Source organism: Ornithorhynchus anatinus, chromosome 18, assembly GCF_004115215.2.
Source record: "Ornithorhynchus anatinus isolate Pmale09 chromosome 18, mOrnAna1.pri.v4, whole genome shotgun sequence".
In the NCBI taxonomy this organism is placed as follows: Eukaryota; Metazoa; Chordata; class Mammalia; order Monotremata; family Ornithorhynchidae; genus Ornithorhynchus; species Ornithorhynchus anatinus.
The window spans coordinates 5778835-5798288 of NC_041745.1; the positions used below are offsets into that span (position 1 = coordinate 5778835).

Here is a 19454-nt window from a genome sequence, read left to right on the forward strand (position 1 = left end):
CTGTGGGATGGGGGACCTTGTCCAATCTGATTACCCTGTATGGACCTCAGCACTTAACAAGGTCCTTGGCTTATATTAATCACAGGATAAATACTATTGGTTATTCATTCATTCAATCATATTCAGTGCTTACTGTGTGCAAAACACTGTACCAAGCACTTGGGAGAGTATCATATAACAGTAAACAGACACATTCCCTGCCCACAACAATCTTAGTATTTCTGCAGGAGTTGCATTCTAGTAAAACTCACTGAGTCCGATATCACATTCATTTCCACGTGGGATGCTCACAGATTGTTTTTTGTCACCTCAGTGGGCCTTGAATGAGCAGGTTTGGGGTCTGAACAAATTCAGTTCCCTTACTATATTTATCTATGTTTTATGTCTCCCTTCCCCATTTGAATGTAAGCTTCTTGTGGACAGGGATCATGATGTTCCTTTGCTTTGTACTCCCCAATACAAAGTGCAAAGTCATTGGCTTCTATGTCCTAGTTGGTGGTTTCTATATCCCACATTTTTTTTCTATTCTAAGACCAAGTTATTTCCTTACCCATGAAATTCAGCAGCTCTACTTCCACTGAGGCCCACTTGCATGTAAACCCATCACTCCTCGGCAATAATTACGTGAACAATGGATATGAAAATGTGGAATAAATTCAGTTCTGTCTTATTAGGAATGCAAAGGAAAAGCAGGAATGTTCTATCCTGATTCATAATTCACCCTATAAAATGACTTTGCGAAATCAAGTAGCCACTGAACTATTTTTAAGTTTTGGGGAGGTGGGGGTGGAGGCTCCCTTCCTTCTCCCCTCGCTGGTTTGCCAGCAGCTGTATTTAGCTGAGAGCTGAGGAAATGGAGTGAACGGCATTAATTAATGAGCGGGGAGGGAGAAGGCCAGAGAAAGAGAAACCATGGAGACGAAACCAAGGTGGCTGCCTTGCAATGTATTTTATCGGGCTCACTTTGAAAAGGGTAATTTGGTTTAAATTATTCATCCCGATTCAGGGTAGGTGGCAAATACATGGTAGTGTGTTCCACAGCAATCTTATGCAACCAAGCCCTCATTACTGCTCTTGACTATTAAATCTCCGCTGAAAAGTCAGGAGATGCTCTGTGAGGTATTAATGAGCACACTCAAGTTTATGGATGGGGGAATTAATGAGTCTGCAGCCCATTCACCATGCTAGGTGGGACCGATTGGTTGGTTTTGATAAACATCAGTCAACCTCACTGCCTACTTGTTTCTGAACTTCTTAGCCATTTCCCTTTTTCTTTTCTGGTGACCCTCTGAGTCAGAAATGAAGGGGAAATAAATAGCTCATGGAGGATAATTAGTTCTTAATTTTAAAAAATAGCAAGCAGTTCCAGGGAAGGAAAACACTTGGAAAGCTGACAAGTTTTGGGAACCACTTGGAAAGCAGACAAGCTTCGGGAAAGTAAAACCCTACAACGAAAGGGTTTTTTTTTTTTTTATGTACAATAAGTAAATTGAAAGTAATTCTGGGAAAAGGGATCAGTTCATTTACAATAAGACTCTGGTTGGAATAGTGATGTCTCCTGTCCCAAGTACCAGATTCATTCATTCATTCAATAGCATTTATTGAGCGCTTACTATGTGCAGAGCACTGTACTAAGCGCTTGGAATGTACAAATAGGCAACAGATAGAGACAGTCCCTGCCCATTGACGGGCTTACAGATGAGAGTAGGGCCTAGGGCTTCACGTGAAGGAATTGATTATAGTAGCTTTCTCAATGCCACTCATTCGCTGTTGGCCCTAGCGGCCACATTTCCCCTGCTGGGGCAGGGGGGCAACATATTGTAAACTGCATGTGTGGTCTTCACCTACGTTAGCCACCCATAGGCAGCACTGGAACTAGTCACTTAATCATATTTCAGTGCTCACTGTGTGCAGAGCACTGTACTAAGCACTTAGGAGAGTACAATATAACAGACACGTTCCCTGCCCCCAATGAACTTACAGTCTAGAGGGGGTGACAGATATTCATACAAATAAATTGCATATATGTACTTAAGTGCTGTAGGAGGGGGCCTGGGAGGTTTTGAAAAGATAAAGACAAAACAACTGAAGTATTCAGGGTCAACAGTGAACACAAGACAAATTTAGCTCCCTTTGGACTGTAATCTTCTTGGGAGCAGGGAATCAACCCTATTGTAGTGTATTCTATCAGTGCTTAGTTCAGTGTTCTGCACACGGTAAGTGCTCGGAAAATACCACTGATTGATTGACTGATCATACCAACAAGGGGAGAAAGAAAGTAAGCCCGGTCATGGCCCTTATCAGGAGTTGCCTATATTGGTAATAATAATAATAATAATAATGTTGGTATTTGTTAAGCGCTTACTATGTGCCGAGCACTGTTCTAAGCGCTGGGGTAGACATAGGGGAATCAGGTTGTCCCACGTGGGGCTCACAGTCTTAATCCCCATTTTACAGATGAGGGAACTGAGGCACAGAGAAGTTAAGTGACTTGCCCACAGTCACACAGCCGGCAAGTGGCAGAGCTGGGATTCGAACTCATGAGCCCTGACTCCAAAGCCCGTGCTCTTTCCACTGAGCCACGCTGCCTAGTGACTTCTTGGAAGCTCCTGAGTTTGGAGAAGGGCCCATAATCTTGGTCTTTCAGTGATTAGGCAAGGCATGTCAAAGCAATCTACTGGATCTTTCAGCTTGGTCAAGTGAGTGATGTTGAACCAGAGACAGGTGCTACCAGGCCCAGGGCAGAAAAAAGACCTGTTTTCCCTGGGGAACTGGCATGGGGTTGACTGCAGAGTAGGAGTAATGCTAACATTAGCTCAAGGGAGGAGAAATAAGACTCTGATAAGGGAGCAGAGTCAACAAATGTGGCCAAAAAGGGCAGCAGGTGGGTTCTTTGAACTGGTTTGAACTGGGCCTGACAGAAAAGAGGGCTGATCTCTTTCAATCCTCCAGTGGTTAGTCACACTGAAGGCCCACTGGATTGTAAATTCTCTGAGGGCAAAGGTTGTTTTTACCAACTTTATGGTATTATGCTCTCCCAAGCACTGAGTAAAGGGCAGTGCTCACAGCAAGTGCTCAATAAATACCATTCCAGGGAGTCAGAAATAAGTATCTCAGGCAGAATTCAAGATCTATCAATCAGGATGAGAGTGTATTTTTTGTGGAGCCCATTGCTGATCTTGTTGATCTTGATGATCCTGAACATGAGTAAGGATTACCCACAAGCTCTTAAAACAGAAGGGCAAGTGTATGTCTATGTAAAATTACTCCTCTCCCTCAAAGAGTGGACATGTATAGAGTGTTTTTTCCCACGTTCATTACTACTGCGTAGCAATACATTATACAATATGATCATGTGGCCCAAAATGGTGTCCATGGTTTCTAGAAGGAATTCCTTGCCTTTTAACCACAACAGGAAGAACGGCAAGCTATGGCAGCTGAAATGAATAATTAGCATGAGAGAGGGTTTTTTTGAATGGCATTTGTTAAGCACTTGTGATGTGCCAGGCACTGCTCTAAGCACTGGGGTAGATACAACCTAATCAGGTTGGACACAGTCCATGGACCACATGGGGCTCACTGTCTTAATCCCCATTTTACAGATGAGGTAACTGAAGCAGAGAGAAGTGAAGTGACTTGCCCAAGGTCACATAGCAGAAAGGTGGTGGAGCTGGGATGAGAATGCAGGTCTCTTCTGACTACTTGTTTTGTTTTTGCTGTCTGTCTCCCCCTTTAAGACTGTTAGCCCATTGTTGGGCAGGAATTGTCTCTATCTGTTGCCAAATTTACATTCCAAGCACTTAGTACAGTGCTCTGCACCCAGTAAGCGCTCAATAAATATGATTGAATGAATGAATGACTCACAGGCCCGTGCTCTATCCACTAGGCCATGCTGCTTCTGAGGTCTTACAGAGAAATACTGGGCAAAGTAGGCTGAAAAACAAAATCTTATTCCTGGATGGAATAGGATTAATTGCTCAGGAATATGGAAAAATGCAAATGTTCTTACCAGAAGGGATGGCTGGCCACTGATTCCTCTTCTTTCCATTTTATAGAAGGTGATGTATTAAGTAATACATTCCCTACCTGGGCTATAATTCTGCTCGCGGTTGGACTGCCACTGCTTTTGATCCTGGTCATTATACTGGTTGTGTTATTCTGCTGTGGCTGTTCCTGCAAGAAAAGAAAAGGTACAGGATCCTTATTCAAAAGCTTTTTAGTTTTGTGACATTATTCACACCTCTATCAATTGATCGATCAGTGCTATTTATTGAGTGCTTCCTATGTGCAGAGCACTGTACTAAGCACTTGGGAAAGTATAAGTGCTACTTTAAAACTAGGCAGAGCTATTTCAAATATAATTTCCATGTCAGGTCTACATTGGCAGTACTAAATTGTTCTGTTTCTGGGTAACTACAGTCATACCTGAGGCATTTTTATTACTACTACTAATATTGGTTGTGCTCCTACAAAGGCTATCCAAAGGTGCCTCTTTCTATACCACTTAAATTTCCTTCATGACCCGTAAACAGAGGGAGAGACTAAATGTACATTTTGCCCATCCTTTTAAAGAAAGTCCTTGGCCTCAAAGAACTTCATGCCAATAACCTGGGTACATGTAAACTAACTCTGTTGTATTGAATTCTCCCAAGCTTTGAACAGTGCTCTGCACAAAGTAAGCACTCAGTAAATACCACTGACTTAATTCAACCAGAAGGGCTTTCCCTGTTTGGAGGTGGAGATGTAGTAGAAAGGGGTAGGGAGGAAGTAGGTACATCTTGTACTGCTGCGATGTCTGTTCTCACAAAGTAGGTTATCCTGACCCGGCCTCAATCCTCTACTTCCCCTATCCTCTTTTTTCATGGGCAAATTTCAGGTCCAGCTGCCACTGAGCTACCCCACTACTTTCCGTCTCCTCTGCCACCTTCTCCTAGCCCCTGAGGAATCCTGAAATTAGTAGCCAGAGCTGGGCATGCCTGGTAGTCAACAGTGGCCTTAAACTCCAAGGCAAAAAGCCATACCACTTGCCTATCTTACAGGTCTTCTCTGACTGTCTATAGGAAAACATCCAGATTGCTAAGGAACTGTTCAGTTATTCACAGGTTATTATCTCCTTGGGGCTAGAAATGAGGCTCCTGTTTACACGTAGCTGTGATATGTCAAAAGTCCCTGGGTTTTTCCACCACCACCAGTACATTTACCAATGTCTCAATGCCTTATTCTCCCATCCCCAAAAGGGCCAGCAGAAATGAGACGTGAAGACCTTAGTTCTATCAAAACTTTCTTTGAATTGATACATTCACTGATACAGGATGGTTGCTTTCTCTAGGAGAGGCCCTTTATGAAGTTCCGGTATGGTAGGACTGAGTGCTGATTCAGTACAATGCCAAGCGCTTAGTGTAGTGTTGAACTGCTTGTAGCTGCTACTGCTTGACTCTATAGGCTTCTGGAAGAACAGGATTTTTCATTTGCTTCTTAATAATCTCAGGGACCTATATCGAAATAGAACAGCTCTTCCAACTCTGATCTGCCCTTATATTTTATTTTGCAAGAAAGAATACACCGCCCCCTCCGGCTTACATAAGTCTAGAATTCATTCCTCTCCTGCAGAGCAAGTGCTTAATAATCTACTTTTGAGGGAAAGAATGACTCTAATGAAAAGATAATTTAGTCCATAAATACTCCTTGATCTTTTGATAGCTCTAGAATAGTTGACATAAGAACTATCTACCTCCTTTTTTTTAATGGCTTATAGAATGATGGGATTTTAAGTGTGTTAAATTTTCTTAACCTTTTTTTTTCAGAAGCCAGTTATCAAAGTAAAATAAGGTAAGTGGAAAACTGCTTTACAATTTCTCCTAAAGCACCCAAGCACTTTAATAGCCTGATACCGTAAATTAAATCTTGTAAATGACCTCCGAGTGGAAACTTTTCCCCACAAAAATGCAAGAAATGGTGGAGGTATTGGGTGTAGATTCATTTTATGCTTCCAAGAGATTGTTAATGGGATCTCTTCGGGCATTTTTGAGGCTCAGTAGTTACAGCTATTTCCACAAGAGGACACTCTGTTCCTTTCACCGCAACCTTTCACTGAGCGTTAGGAAAGACCAGGTGTCCTCTGCAGCTCTATTTCAAAAAGTCTTGAAATGCTGTATATACCCCCCTATTGGAATGTCTGATACCCTGGAAATGACCAAAGATAAGACAGACTGATGCTATCTGAGATGGACTTAGCAGGCAGATCAGATGTGTACTGTGTTTTTTAGAAGCATCATTTGAATCACACACCCTGAACCCCCACCACTAGCTAGGCCAGAAGTAGCTAAGAGAATTGCCTGTACAGTTATATCAATCAGGCCTGGGTCAGTGGGGCTGAGGTAACAGGGGCGGAAAAATTGGTGGCCCCAGGGAGAGTGAGAGTTAGAGATAGAAAAAAAAAGAGAGAGAGAGAGTGTGTGTTTAAACTGGAAATTGCTGTCCCTGTGTTAGTTCTGCTCTGGAAACCAGCCCCTGCTTGGACCAAGCATTGAGTAGTATAGGATAATAATAATTTGGGGACTTGTTAAGTATTTACTATGTGCCAAGCACTGAGGTAGATACAAGTTAAGCAGGTTCGACAGTCTCTGTCCCACATGGGGCTCACAGTCTTAATCATGAGTTTACTGATGAGGTAACTGATGCTCAGAGAAGTTAACTGACTTGCCCAAGCTCACACACAGCAGACATGTGGCAGACTCGAGATTAGAACCCAGGTCTTTCTGACTCCCAGGCCCGTGCTCTGTCCACTAAGCCAGCCTGCTTAGTGGTTCGATTGCAGAGGGGATAGTTTAACCAAGCGGAACACCTGGAGAGATTCATAGTTCCACTCCTAAAACCCTTTCTTCCTTTCTTTTTATATCTTCCCTTGCTCTCCCACTGCTACTAAGGGGCAGCGTGTAGTGGGTTCTGAAACCAGCTCTGAAGAGGATATGGGCTTTCCTTTCTTGTCTCGGATGCTCCTACACCAATCATCATTTGAAAAAAACTCAGCGGGTTTAATACCTTATATCCTGTCACTACTCCTTTAATGCAGGCTTCATACTGAACACTACTGAGGGAGTTAGGGAATGTTCTTCCAATAAAATCTGCCTGGATAGTTCACACTGCAGTGTAAAAAAAAACAGTTGAATGTAATCCCCATGTTGTTGGAGAACTGACTGCATCCTAGAAACTGGATGTGGGGAAAGGGGTTGGGGGAAGCTATGGATTCCTGGTGACCACTCCTGTGCTCTCTAGGCAGCGGAAGGCAGAGCTAGTGGAGAATGTCAGGAACCACTGAGCAGCTCTCCCTTGAAGCAGCGTGGCTCAGTGGAAAGAGCATGGGCTTTGGAGTCAGAGGTCATGAGTTCGATTCCCAGCTCTGCCACTTGTCAGCTGTGTGACTGTGGGCAAGTCACTTAACTTCTCTGTGCCTCAGTTCCCTCATCTGTAAAATGGGGATGAAGACTGTGAGCCCCACGTGGGACAACCTGATTCCCCTGTGTCTCCCCCAGCGCTTAGAACAGTGCTCTGCACATAGTAAGCGCTTAACAAATACCAACATTATTATTATTATTATATGTCCACCTCCTCTCATCTGGGACCTTGACCAGGGAAAATCCCTAAGAAAGATCCAGATTTGGGGTGAAGAGAGTCACGTTCTCCTGGAAATGTCTCTAGAGTCATATTAAGCGGCAGCATCCGTGGCCCTTGTGTTGCGAAAGGTCTGTGAGAGAGAAAACCATACTTGTGTTCAACAGCTGCCTCCAGAGTTTGTGCAGTTTTCTGTTCATAATTATATCATGGGACATTTGGGAAGTGTGTGTCATATTTACAGTGTTTCTTTTCACTTTCTAGGAACCTTTCCATTTCAAAACCAAATGATGGACCTATTCAGGCCATGGGGAACAATGGCAAAGAAAATTATGGTTATAGCTCAGATGAGCCAAGAAACACAAGTGAGTGAATACATTTATGATAATCTTGTCATTTTAGGCAAATGGGGGATATTGAAAAATGACTCTCTTGGATTTCATGCTAGTCAGAATGACTGGACAGGAGATTCTTTATCTGTGGTATTTGGTAAGCGTTTACTATGTGCCAGACACTGTACTGAATGCTGGGGTAGTTTCAAGATAATCAGTTCATGTTCCACATGGGGCTCACAGTCTTAATCCCCATTTTACAGATGAGATAACTGAGGCACAGAGAAGTTAAGTGACTTGCTCAAGGTCGGCCAGCAGATGAATGGGAGAGCTGGGATTAGAACCCAGGTCCTCTGACTCCCAAGCCCATGCTTTGTCCGATAAATCCATGCTGCTTCCCAGTTTGAAGGAACCGTAGAGAGCAGACAACTTGATTTGGGGCAGTTGAGAGTTTGGGATTGGAGGAGGTGATAAACCAAGTTGGATGAAAATAAGAACAACTTGGGAAGAAGCAGCATGACCTAGTGGAAAGAGATTGGACCTGCCAGTCAACATAAAAATTATGGTATTGGTAAAGTGCTTACTAGGTGCCAAGAACTGTACTTAAATGGTGGGGAGATATGAGACAATCAGGCTGGGCACCCTGGTTCTAATCCCGACTCTGCCACTTGCCTGCTCTGTGACCTTGGCCAAGTTAGTAAATTTTTGGTGCCTCAGTTTCCTCAAGGAACATAGATTGCTTTGCAAAGTCTGCAATCGGTCTGAAGAAGACAAGATAACATATCAGGCAGATTGGGCTTGGGATTTGCAAAAAAACACAAAGATCTTTAGCCAAGATTTAGTGCAGAAAGATGTCATGGATTTCTACTGTGGGAGTACGCTGACAAATTTCATGTTCCATCACATAGAAAATGAAACTTTTGCAACCTAACTGCTAAAAAAAAAAAGTAAGTCAGCTTCAATTTTTAAGAAGCTGTCTTAATTTGAGAAAAATCGTGATTGAAATAAGTCAATCACTCAGTATCTATTGAGAGAAGCAGCGTGGCTCAGTGGAAGGAGCACGGGCTTGGGAGTCAGCGGTCATGGGTTCTAATCCCAGCTCTGCCACTTGTCAGCTGTGTGACTTTGGACAAGTCACCTAACTTCTCTGTGCCTCAGTTACCTCATATGTAAAAGGGGATTAAGAATGTGAGCCCCAACGTGGGACAACCGGATCACCTAATATCCCCCCCAGTGCTTAGAACAGTGCTTTGTACATAGTAAGTGCTTAACAAATACCATTATTATTATTACTGAGCTCTCACTTTGATCAGAGCACTGTACGAAGCACTTGGGAGGGTACAATAGAATTAATAGACCTGATCCCTGTCCTCAAGGAGCTGGCAGTTTAGCAGGGGAGACAGCCAACCAATAATATAAATTAGAGATCAGAGGAAGAAGGGAAAGGGGATAAGTACATATGAAAAATGAATGAATTGGTTTTAAGCAACACTTATAATTTCAAGCAGCAGGAGTTAATTACATGTTCACTTGAGCAGAAACAAGGCTATGGGACAATATAACTAGAATTTGGTCAAGGCAGATCAAATAAGAAAGCATGACAATGAAAGGAGAATGAAAATGGAATTAAATTGTAAAAGGTATGGTAAAAGTAAACCACAAAGATGTCCTGCACTTGGAAAAAAATCTTTCGTTCCTGCAGTGGATATAGGCACTTTGCATTAGTTTGTAATAGAGGAAATACAGGGACCAAACACAGCTGCATAAACAACCAATTAAAAATGAGAGCAGTGCACTTGAACAGCTTTACATGAATAAAAGAGGAGACTGCTGTGTATTTGTAAAGACAGATGTGATGACAGGAAATATACTGGAATGGAAACAGTCCAGATTGGGGTGTAAAACTGACCCTAAATGAATTGATCTATAGTGCTTGGGTGCACCCGCTCATTCAATTACTTCTTCTCTGAACAGAGATTTCATCTCCTCCATCGGTGACCTCCAACTTCAGTGCTTCAAGACAAGGTGGCCAAGTCAGACTGCCTCATCAGGTGATTGCAATCTTTCGAGGTGACATTTTGAGGGTTCAAAGCACCACTCACAAATCAAATTTGGTTGGACTCATACTTAAATGGCAAGCAGAGAAAAATGGTCTTGGGGTTAGTGCTGTAGCACTACTTGCTGCAGTATTTATTAAGCATTTACTGTGCGCAAAGTGCTGTGCTGAGCTTTGGGAAAGAATACTCGGGTGGGAGTTAGACACAGTCCCTGGCCCTTCAGTGGCTCACAACCTAAGTATAAAGTAGGGAAGAGGGGACTGGCGACAAATGCAAGGAGAAATGAGACAGTACTGTAACGACATAAGCCTCAGACAACTGCACATAAAGCAAAAGCCAACGGGACAAAACAAAAGCAGAAAGGTCCGGGGGCTCAAGGGCCTAAGGTTTGGGCTCTTTGTAACTCTAAGTCCAGCAAGTCACAGCCACAGTGACTACCACAGACTACCTAACACACCAGCTTTTGTGGGGACATGCTGCTCCTTTGGAATAACTACAACCTTGGAATAACATGCTGCTACTTTGGAATCCTCCTCGATCCCTCAGCTGCCTTCGACACTGTAGACCACCCCCTTTCTCCTGGAAATGTTATCCAACCTTGGCTTAATGAAGTCTCCTCGTTCTTTTATCTCTCTAGCCGTTCATTCTCAGTCTCTTTTGCGGGGTCCTCCTCTGCCTGTCACCCCCTAACTGTGGGGATCCCTCAAAGTTCAGTTGTGGGTCCCCTTCTGTTCTCCATCTACACCCACTCTCTTGGAGAACTTTGCTCCTTTGGCTTCAATTATCACCTCTAAGCAGATGTTACCCAAATCTACATCTGCAGCCCTGATCTCTCTCTCTCTCTCTCTGCAGTCTCGTATTTCCTCTTGACTTCAAGATGTCTCTACTTGGATGTCCTCATGTCACCTCAAGTTTAACATGTCCAAAACAGAACTCCTTATCTTCCCACCCAAACCCTCCCGACTTTCCCATCACTGTAGATTGCACCACCATATTCCCTGCCTCACAAGTCCATAAACTTGGCATTATTCTTGACTCTTCTCTCTCATTCAATCCACATATTCAATCCATCACTAAATCCTGTTGTTCCCACCTTCACAAAAATCGCTAAAATCCACCCTTTCCTCTTCATCCAAACTGCTTCCACGTTAATACAATCACTTATAGTATCCTCTCTGGATTATTGCATCAGCCTCCTTGCTGACCTTCCAGCCTCCCGCCTCTCCCCATTCCAGTCCAAACTGCATTCTGTTACCCTGAAAATTTTCTACAAAAATGTTCAGGACATGTCACCCCACTCGTCAAAAACCTCCAGTGGTTGCCTATCTACTTCCGCATCAAACAAAAACTCATCACCATTGGCTTTAAAGCAGTTCATCACCTTTCCCCCTCTTACCTCACCTCGCTCCCCTGCTAATACAACCCAGCCCACACATTTTACTCCTCTAATGCTAACCTGACTGTGCCTCGATCTTGCCTCGCCCACGTCCCGCCTCTGGCCTGAAACACCCTCTCCCCTCAAATCCAACAATTACTCTCCCCCCTTTCAAAGCCTTACTGAAGGCACATCTTCTCCAGGAGGCTTTCCCTAAGACCGCTGCCCTGTTTCTCCCACTCCCTTCTGCAACACCCTGACTTGCTCTTGTCTGTCTCCTCTAGACTGTAAGCTTGTTGTAGGCAGAGAATGTGTCTGTTTATTGTTGTATTGTACTTTCCCAAGTGCTTAGAACAGTGTTCTACACACAGTAAGCACTCAAATACGATTGAATGAATGAATATTACAATAAATAGTACAGGAGTCAGATTCTTTTTCCCAGGCTCAAGCTCCTCTACTGCTATAAGGCAACTTCAAAAGGTGCCTGGTTTACATCCAGATTGAAGTTTAATCCTTTGCTGTCAATGGGTTAGCAGTGCATCCTGGAATGAGTACTGTTTACTTACGATCATTTAACACTTAATGTCCAAAGGAGATGGAAAGAAAAAAAAAGCAAAAGAGAATGAATTTGCTCTTAGAAATCTGTAGCAGTTTCCTCTGTTCTCTCCTTAATAATCTTTGCTGTGGCTGTGTATAGCTATTGGGGGAAGAAATTGGACACACATTGGTTCTACTGAATCTATCCCAGTGCTTTGGTCAGGGCTGGGCACATTCTTAAATAGCACACTTGACCATTTTCCAGCCTATTGGCAGGGAGGCTCAAATGAGAAGCCTTTTTTTTTGTGTATGAAACCACATCCCCTTTCAACTTTGTGAAACAGTATACTGGGTTCAGCCCTAATTCGCAGCGTTGACTAGAAACCCATGTTCTCGGGGCTCCATTCTTATAGGAATCTGTTGCAAGTTGCTATTTCTGCTGAAAGTTTTTTTACTTCCAGAATCTTAATCACTCTTTCTTAGGTTGTTGGGGGAAGGGGAGAAAATGTTCGGGTGAGCAGAGGCAGCTCCGAGCCTTATAATGTTCCCCTTGGAAATGACACGTTCTGACAGCAAGGAAAGATTTAACTCAGTATATACATCTCACCCTTGATGAACATACCCCCTCTGGCCCTTTTACGGGAGCAGAAATTGATGCACGGACTAGGTTTCCAGGGGATCGAGAGCATCATTAAGACGGCACCAGAACAGTAGGGAAGGAAGACGTATGAGAGGCTTCTGGCACAAGCAGACGATAGGTCTAAATGACAAACCTGGAGCTTCCAATCAAAGTTCAAGCTGGTTTTCTCAGGGTGCGGTGTCACGAAAATGGAGAGGTGAATTTCCTTCTGTCAAGCCTGCCCTTCTCAGCGCATCCATCTTTTCACACATTTCATCAGGAGCTGGGAAAATGGTTGTTGAAAGAGAGCAGCAGGCAAACGCTGAATAGCTTTTCTCTGTAGAAGAAAGGTGTCAGGTGAATGGAGGAAACAACAAAGCCATCTGAAAGGGAGCAAGGATTCAATTCAGAGTGACCGGAATTGCATAGGTCAGGAGTTACATAAACTGGCACAGGTCACTGAAAGGTGGCCCATTGATTGCTCTGGGGCCTGGGACCTCCTAGGAAGTAGCCCAAAAAGCTTACAGACTTTCTCTTGTTACCCTTCCAGTGAAGCTTCAGGCTGATGAGGCTAACCCAGGGTGTTTTGGGGGAGGTGAGATGAGAGTCGGAGGAGTGAGGGTGGGTCATGATAGGGTGATGCATTCATTCATTCAATTGTCCTTATTGAGTGCTTATTGTGTACACAGCCCTATACTAAGCACTTGGGAGAGTACAGTACAATAAACAGACACGTTCCCTGGTGATATTATGTTGCTTTTGCTATTGTGAAATGGCTGGAAATTCTAAATGTTTTGGAATATAGAACTGGGGAAGGGCATCCAAGGTCCCATGTGGGGATTTTTTTATTTTATTTTTAACAAAAATGAAGTTACCCATTAGACACATTCAGGGCTAAGGAAGGGGAGAGAATTCAAATGGCAGTGGCTATAAAACAATTGAACTGCATAGAAGAACTTGTCAGGAGAGGGCACAGGACCCATGTGGCTGGAAGTCCTGAGGTTTAGGTGTTCATACTGGAGAGCCCTAAAGAGCATTCCATCAAGGTTAATAATAATGATAGTATTTGTTAAGCGCTTATTATGTGTCAGGCACTGTACTAAGTGCTGAAGAGAATAGAAGCAAATCGAGTTGGCCATAGTCCCTGTCCCATGTGGGGCTCACAGTCTCATTCACTCAATTGTATTTATTGAGAGCTTACTGTGTGCAAAGCACTGTGCTAAGTGCTTGGGAGAGTACAATATAACAATCCCCACTTTACAGATGTCCCTTTAGACTGTGAGCCTGTTGTGGGCAGGGACTGTCTCTCTTTATTGGTGTATTTATTGTGCTTTCCAAGTGCTCAGTGTGGTGCTCTGCACACAGTAAGTGCACAATAAATCCCACTGAATGAGTGAACGGACGAGGGAACTGAGGGACAGAGAAGTGAAGCGACTTGCCCTAGGTCATAGAGCAGCCAAGTGGTGGATCTGGGATTAGAACCCATGACCTTCTGACTCCCAGGCCGGTGCTTTATCCACCATGCCATGCTGCTTCTCTACTACCGTACTTCCTACAGGATCCATTCTACCTATAGCTGCCGGAACTGAGTAGGGGGTCAATTAATCTATCAGTAGTATTTTTTGAATGCTTACTCTGGGCTGAGCCTTATACCATGTGATTGGGAAAAAACAATAGAATTAGTAGACACAACCCCTGCCCTCAAGGATCTGGCAATTTTAACAGTGAGCTCTTTTCCAAAAAACTAAGCTATGCTTCTGTGGGACAGGGAGTTTTGGGAGTCCTTCCTTAGAATCCCTTAGACTGTAGCTCTGCCTTCCATTCACGCTCCTCAGCTGTCTCATTCCAATATTTGGTTTCACTGTGTGTGCTTGGGGTGGACTGGTCCCGGACTGAGGCTTGTTTGGATAACTGGGGAGGATAAGCATTTGTAAAACTTGAAACCCAGAAGACATACTCTTTCCTAATCACTCCCCTGTTGAAATAAACATAAATCAATTGTGATAAATTTAGTAGGAAGCAATAGACTTTTAATCAATGAAGGCAGAAGACTAACACTCTCACCCTGGGCGGGGGGAAACCCAGCCCGAGGGAGCTTGTGGCAGAAAGCAAATGTCTTCTATATTTCGAAAATAGTTACATTATTTCAGAGCTGTGAATGAGAGCAATATTGTCCACAGTATTTATCTAACGTTTCTCTGCGTCCTATTAAATAATTCATGTAGACCGTATGCATTATTGAAGATGTTAAAGGCAGCAAACCAAGAGAAGATAGACCCAGTGCACTCCTGTACTCATTAGAACGGGAGACACGTAACAGTAATAATGCTCAAAAGCAGAGCTTAAAACACTCTAGAATATGGCTAAAATGGAGCCAGGGAGAAAGCTGTAGAACCATACTACTAATAAGAGGAGGCTTCCCTACCCTCTCTGATTCTTAGATTGTGAGTCCCTTGGGGGCCAGAGACTGAGTCTAATTCTTTTCCGTGTAGAACAATGTTTTGCATAGAGCAAGCATGTTATAGCTTCTTCTGCTATTGATCCTACTATTACTATGGGATTCAGGATGAATTGAAAATTCGCAATTTTTCCTAGAACACCCCACAGATATTTCAGAAACACTAGGCCACTAGGACCCAAGTCAGGGCTGGATTATGGGTGCCGGTGACCCAAAGCAGATATCTTTTTTGGGTGGGGACTCTGAGGACCACATTGGAGCCAAGATGGGGCTTGAGGCACAGACGTTCTTGTTCCTCTGCCCCGCTACTCTTCCTCTGTTCTCTGAGTGGTATTTTGGCTCATGGTCAGTTAATGTCATAGTGAAAGTAAAAGAACTTCCACATTACTTGGTCTGCACAAGCAGGACTCATTGGACCCTTCTTGGATTGGAAGAGGACTGTCGTTTATTCCATGGACTGTCCCCACCATCCCGTTCAGCCCTCGTCAGGGAACAGGTTGTCAGCATGGCCTAGAGGATAGAACATGGGTGTCAGAAGGACCTGGGTTCTAATCCCACTTCCTCCACTTGTCTGCTCTGTGACCTTGGGCAAGTCACTTAACTTCTCTGTGCCTCAGTTACCTCATCCATAAAATGGGGATGAAGAGAGTGAGCTCCATGTGGGACAGGGACTATGTCCAACCCTATTTGTGTTTAGTACAGTGCCTGGCAGGGAGTAAGCGCTTAAATACCATTATTACTATTATTATTAGTGTTATTAATAAAGATGAATGAATGAAGAGATCCAGGGCCTGCAGCAGTGTTCCGTGGCAACGAGGTCAACTAGCCCTGACACCATCTGGTTTAAGGGACATATAGCTAGATTCACTCTCAAATGGGCACTGCACCAACTGACTCCCACTTTAGAGAGGGAAACTGAGGTAGCTTATCAAAAGGTGTTAGTAAGAAAGAACGAGTGACCAATCTTTCCTCAAGTAAAGGCGTATTTGCCATTCAAACTTCAAAACAATGAGCCAATGCAAATGTCACAGTTGTTCATAGTTTGGAAATTTATATTTTCAAAGTTATTTCCAGCAGAACTCAGGTTTTGTTTCAGTCAAGGTGGCCTTCTCCTGAAAGCTTGCTGTGGGCAGGAATGTACCTATTAACTCTGTATTGTACTCTGCCAAGTGCTTCGTATAGTGCTCTGCCCACAATAAGTGTCACTAAATACCATTTGAGGACTGAAAGCCTTTCCATTTCCATAAAAGCTTAAAACCCTGATGCCTGTATTTTCCTTCCTGCTTTGGCCTAATTATTCACTTAGTAGCTCACACCGAATTGTTTCCCTCTCATTGGATTCTGTTGCTATTTAGATTTACTAATATGCTGCCTCCATTATTATTATTATTATTAGATAAATGAAGAACAGCAGCAGGTCAGAACCGCTCGTTCAACACCCACTGTTTATCCGTCTCATCCAAGGAAGATTCGAAATGCAACTTTGGTGTAGTGAAGATGCTTCTCTTGCTTCGGGTTACATCTGGCTGCTTCCGCCATCATAGAGAGGCCATTACTGTTTCATCGATATTCTCCTGCCCAGACTGAATTAGAAGGTGAATAAAAACTATTTAGAGATTTCTGTTGAATTCCTTAGGAGTTCTGCCCACTCATCTTGCCTGACATTTGTACAGTCTGACACTCCTGAGAAAGTCTTCACCATAGGCTTCATGGATCATGGTTTAACATATATTTTTTATCCTTCAATCATACTGTTCCCAGAAAGTGAGTGTGTAAACATTTTAAATGTTGAATTGAGAGGAAAACAATAGTGAGCCTAAGTTTTCTGATATGAAAGTAAGGTTGAACTCTTGTACTGTGGTGGTGAATTTTTGTAATCTGAGATCTCTCCTACCTGTGGATGTACTTCTCCGCCGTTTCCTCACATTATCAACAGAATTAGAATAGCCAACATTGTACGCTGTTTTTCCCCCAGATGTTTTGAGTACTATTTATTTAAAATGAGATGTGAAATCTGTTAATAAAATTCCTAAATTCACTCTTGTATACTCCCTGAGGAGTGGCTCTAGTCGAGACACAGCTTTCCTGACCTCTACTGGCTAAAAGCATCCTGCGTTCAGCTCTAGTGTTTATTTTCCTATTGGACATATACACCTGCTCCCTTTTTCCCCCTTTCAGACTAATTCACGTGATGTCACACCCCTTCTGATCTATCCTTTGCTAGTTGAACACCATTTCATCTCCTTTTTCTCCTGTCTGCCTACTCTACTGTAGTGTGTTCTCCCAAGTACTTTGTAGAGTGCTATGCACACAGTATGTGCTCAATAAATATCACTGAGTGATTGCTATTTAATTCCCACCTTATAGTTGGGAAACTGGGCACAGAGAGGTCAAGGGACCCACCCAAGGTCACATCAGGCAAGGGGCAGAGTTGGGATCAGAACCACGGGCTCCTGACTCGAAGACCGTATTCCTTCCACAAGGCCACTTCAGAACTCCTCCGTGGCATGAGCTAATCGTCTTGATATTTTTCCTATTTTCAGAAACGAATGTAAAACTGGGAAGGGAAACCATATATTTCCCACTTTAAGGTTGAAGAACCATCTGTGAAAATATGACAAACTCGTACCACAGAGGGATAGGAAACTAAATAGACTTGCAGGCCTGGTGTGGAAAGAACTGCCTTTTTATTGTACATGCAGTTTGCATGTTGATTTTTATTATTTTAACTCTGAAGGGGATCTTCACAGAACACCCAAAACAGTTTCTCATTGCCGTCAAATAATCGCAAATGGCTCTCTTGTTGCCACAGAGAGTTCACTTTCATTACTGTATAGCTGGAAACAAGCACTTCATAGCCACATCTCATTCCAGGAATAAGGTTTCTCTAAGGTGTTCCCTTCAGGTTTCTGTTTTGCCATGTGTTAATAATAGGTGATCTGCATTGGACTCTTCAGAGCTATTTAAAAATAGCCTACACACACTTTGTAAAGGAAATTTCCATTTTGGAAGTGTATATATACACATACATTTATAAAAAAATCCCCTCTATTTCAGACAACTGCAAACCCCCAAATTCTCAATAAACAGTGGGGTTCTGCTGATGTATTTGGCCTCTGTGGGCACCCAGGTTTGTCCAGGGCGAGTATCAGCTAGAGAGAAGAGGTTATTTTGAGGGATGTCTCGGGAAGGGTAGAAAGGTTTCTCATGTAAATGAGTAGTTAATTAAATTGCAATTTTATTACTACAACAAATCCCATGAGGGCCGGAAATAAAATTCCAAACAGCTGCAATGAAGGCCAAGGAACCACGTGGCTCTTCCCCCGAAAGCACTCTCGCACACATCTTCACACAAAACCACGCTTGACCCGGGGCTGCAGCTAAGTCAAAACCTCACGGTTCTACACTCAAATGCCCATCAGTCAGCATCTAAGCATCTAATTGCTCGGAGTTTGGGCCTGGGGGAGGTGATGGGGAATATTTCAAATCAGCAGTGACTTAATATGACTGATGATTGGATGGAAATGCCCAACAAGGGAAGTCTGTCACCCCCCTCACCGAAGTACATTTTGAGGAACATTTGATCCCACCTCCCAAGAGAGCTGTAGTGATGCCAGAGAAGCATTTTTAAAGCCTTAGTGATGGTGGTGGGAAGGATGTAGGAAGAGGGGAGGCTGGGTTATCGTCTCATCAGCCACAGATGCTGTGGAGGCCGACGCCACTGTTTTACTTCCACTGAAGTTAAAAAGTCAAGTCTGCTGTCCCGTCTCTGCTCTCCTATGTCAGAGACCTGTGTTCTTTGTATGGCCAAATGAATCAAGGGATATTTTCATGTGACTGACTCTCAGAGGATCACTGCATTGAACTCTTCTGGCAGAACAAAACAGCCCCTCCTCATAGTATTTATTGCACATTCTTGTGCATACAGTGCTGGTTAAAAAGCTCTCTCTCAAAACAGCCATTCATTTGTTCCAGCAAATGACCGACAGCTTCTCACCTTCTCCCTTCCTTTAGGCTTTGAGCCAGTTGAGGTTATTCAATGGGGAGAGATAATCTGCTTCCTACCCAGTATACCCCCAGCTGTTGAGGTCAAAGTGACTCTAGCCTTGGTGATCCCAGGCATGGAATTCTGCAGCAAGTGTTGACTCTACTGACTGTAAGTATTTAATTCTCACCTAGTGCCGACTGGATTAAAAATCAGGCCTCCAGTTATAGTTTGTATCAAGCATTTGCAAGCCTGAGATTTATGAGGATCTCACAGTTGGGACTGTTACAAAACACGTAACTGAAGCAACCTACAGTGTGTTCTTTAAGAGACAAAACGGGTCCCTAACTTTGTCAGAAGAGGTTACAGCTTTTTCCCTCAAAACTAAAGTGTGCCGTGGAGCGACTTGGGATTGTAACTGAATTGCAATTTTGTAGCTGGGTTATATAGCACTTTACTCCAGCACTGAGTCACCATAGC

At 43.4% G+C, this 19454-nt stretch overlaps 1 protein-coding gene across 5 annotated transcripts in view; it reads left to right on the plus strand.

The window, feature by feature from the left end:
* The window catches only part of IGSF5 (immunoglobulin superfamily member 5), a 35187-nt gene extending 18159 nt beyond the window's left edge, over positions 1 to 17028 (plus strand). For 4 of the 5 annotated variants that reach the window (XM_007667203.3, XM_001510869.4, XM_016227342.2 and 1 more), the window contains 5 exons: positions 4056 to 4190; positions 5805 to 5829; positions 7876 to 7976; positions 9918 to 9994; positions 16386 to 17028. In XM_007667203.3, the coding sequence (XP_007665393.1) occupies positions 4056 to 4190; positions 5805 to 5829; positions 7876 to 7976; positions 9918 to 9994; positions 16386 to 16481 (434 nt within the window). In that variant the 3' untranslated portion in view covers positions 16482 to 17028. The remainder of the gene's footprint in view (positions 1 to 4055; positions 4191 to 5804; positions 5830 to 7875; positions 7977 to 9917; positions 9995 to 16385) is intronic. The other variant, XM_007667204.2, reaches the window with a different exon arrangement.
* The last annotated feature ends 2426 nt before the right edge of the window (positions 17029 to 19454 follow it).